The sequence below is a fragment of the Glycine soja genome, chromosome 11 (assembly GCF_004193775.1).
Source record: "Glycine soja cultivar W05 chromosome 11, ASM419377v2, whole genome shotgun sequence".
NCBI classification, from domain to species: Eukaryota; Viridiplantae; Streptophyta; class Magnoliopsida; order Fabales; family Fabaceae; genus Glycine; species Glycine soja.
The window spans coordinates 36496865-36499710 of NC_041012.1; the positions used below are offsets into that span (position 1 = coordinate 36496865).

At 42.7% G+C, this 2846-nt stretch overlaps 1 protein-coding gene across 1 annotated transcript; it reads right to left on the reverse strand.

Annotated features, from left to right (window-relative positions):
- Positions 1-809: 809 nt before the first annotated feature.
- On the reverse strand, positions 810-2414 carry LOC114373251. Its single transcript, XM_028330760.1, has one exon. The coding sequence runs from the start codon at positions 2412-2414 to the stop codon at positions 810-812; it is 1605 nt and encodes a 534-aa protein (XP_028186561.1).
- Positions 2415-2846: the final 432 nt, after the last annotated feature.

Sequence of the window (2846 nt, forward strand, 5' to 3'; positions counted from 1 at the left end):
GATTTCATAATATAACAGAATTCAAAATGCTTCATATAGGTTCAGAAAATAAATATAAAATAGAAATCAAAGGATTCTACAAGTTAAGACTTAAGGACTTTTTAAGGGGCTCCGTTAATAATGACAAAATAGAATTGAAAACTCAAGTTCATGACTTTATAAGCCATAAAAAAATAATGAGTATAATTTTGCATACTCCACTAAATCACGTTGCATTAAGCACTGAACTAAAATTTCATACTGGAGTCTCTCAGGTCTCAACAGCAATTATATATCAAACTAGATGGCCATCTGAATTATGCAGGAGGCTACCATACTGTAATAGCAGGATAACCTTCCACCAACTCCTTAGTGGGTATCATGGCATAACAAATCCTCTACAACATATCTCAATTGCATTTCTCAACATAACCATAGACTGAGCTGTGAGGCACAAATGAGAAATGCAATTTGCATACTTCTCATAGCATAGTATACATGACTGCTGAACACATACTGAATATAAGGATCTCACTCTTGCTATAAAATAGCATTTCAACCCTATAATCCTTTTTATAGAAGCTGGTTCAAGGAAAGCAGCTTCCTAAAACCCTACACTACACAAGTCACAAGTAAGACCTTCTGCCTAATGCAGATTATGCAGTACAAGTCCTCAACCCTCATCTAAGAATAGAAAAAACATTAACCACCTAGCAAACTGATATATCATTCCCTGCGAGTAGGAACTAAATTTATGAAGACCATGCCCTATGTCAGCATACTTACAAACAAAGCAAGTGATAAGAGACTAATAAAATCAGCATTTTGGCCTATTCCTCCATTGGCATTTTGGCCTTGCCATTCTGTTGTTGCTTCTCTACAATGTACTCGCGGAGTCTCTCAGCTTTTTGCGTCATCAAATCGATCATCTCTTCAGTCTCATCTATGATCTGTTTGGGCAAGTAAACCTCCAAGAAATCAAACCAGTCACCAAGTGTCATCTTATTCAAATCAGGCCAATTCCCATCACAAGCCTCTTCCACACTATTCCCATCTTCACCCTCCTGCAATTCCCTCTTTCTCCCTTTCAAATCAGGACAATTCCCATCATCTCTCTTCAAGTTCCCCTCTTCTCTTCCATCACAAGCCTCTTTCACACCATTCCCATCTTCACCTTCCTTCTCCAATTCCCTCTCTCTCCCTTTCAAATCAGGCCAATTCCTATCATCTCCATTCAAATTCGCATCTTCTCTTCCAATACAAGCCTCTTTCACACCATTCAAATCTTCATCCTCTTTCTCCAATTCCCTTTTTTCAGTAGCACCCCTCTTTCTTCCTTTCAAATCAGGCAATTTTCCAACGTCTCCATTCAAATTCTCCTCTTCTGTCCCATCACAAACCTCTTTCAAACCATTCAAATCTTCACTCTCTTTCTCCAATTCTCTCTTTCCAGCAACACCCCTCTTCGTCTTATTCTCAACATTACCCTTCACCGCACGCGTGTTCTTCGGATTTCGCGTCACGCGCGTCTTCTTCGGCTCCTCTGCCACCGTGGCATCCGAATTCCCAACGCTGGAATCAGAAATCTCAACCAAACTCAAATTCCTAGTTCTCTTCGGCTCCTCCGCCTTCTCCACCGGAACATCGTCGTCGTCATTGCAAACCCTAACGACACTCCGCTCTCTGTTCACCTTCCTCGTTACCCTAGCAGGTGGAACCACGCGCTCACCATCCGCCTCCACCACACTCGCGTTCTTCACCTCAACGCTCTGAGTCTGAATCTGAATCTGAGTCTTACCCTCTGGAGCATCGAAATTCTCAACAACAACACTCGAATCCTCCTTAGCCACACTCCTTCCTCTGTTGGTCTTCCTCGTAACCCTAGCAGGTGGATCCACGCGCTCAGATTCCGCGTCCACCACACTCGCGTCATTTTCCTCAACACTCTGAACCTGAATCTGAACCTTACCCTTCAAACCCCTAGGTTTACCGCGTCCGCGTGTCTGAACCGGTTCAGTCGGAGCCGGGACCGGTTCGGTTCGGCCGCGGCGAGTAGGGTTTCGCCGCGGCTGAACCGCGCGTTGTTGTTGTTGTTGTTCGCGAGGAACGAAGATGACATGGATGGAGGTGAGTTCTCCGATCTTAATAACGGAGTCGTGATGAAGCGTGAAGGGGGTGTGGGGAGGGATTTGGGATCCGTCCAAAACGGTGCCGTTTGAGGAATCCAAATCGCGGAGGGTCCATTTGTTGGATTCGGTTGAGATGGTGAGGTGTTTGGAGGAGATGCCGGAGTCCTTGATGGGGAGATTGTTTCCTTTGATGACGCGGCCGATTCGGACGGCGGTGCCGGGTTTGAATTCTAGGGTTTTGCCCTCGCCAGGGCCTTGCAGGATCTCGAGTCGCAGAGTTGGAGCTTCTTCTTCTTGTTCTTCCATTTTTGGAGAAGTGGATGAAAGTGAGTGAGGTTAGGTTAGGTTACCGTTGCGAATGTCAGATGAGGAGAAAAACAGAAACACAATTGTTGCGAGTTGCCACCTTGTTCTCCCGCCCACCCTAAATTGAAAATGTTTCAAATATTAATTTGAAAGGATTAATTTATGTTTTTATTTTCTGAATTTTTTTAATTTTTATTTTCAGTGTTTAAATAAAAAATTGATTGATCTTTATACTTAATATTTTCCTCCTTTGATACTCTTGGTCACTTCTGGCAAACGTTATTGTTAATTGATGACATTCAAAATTTCACAATGTTGCAAACTTTACTCCCTATTTTTTTTTCCCACAAATTTTGTCTCTAATTAACAAAACATAATGGATTTTGTCCAAACATATAAAAATCGCCTCAAATTAAGACATTTTTGGACATT

Excerpts from the sequence above, each read along its gene's own strand:
- LOC114373251 (XM_028330760.1), bottom strand. The coding sequence starts at position 2,414 with ATGGAAGAACAAGAAGAAGAAGCTCCAACTCTGCGACTCGAGATCCTG.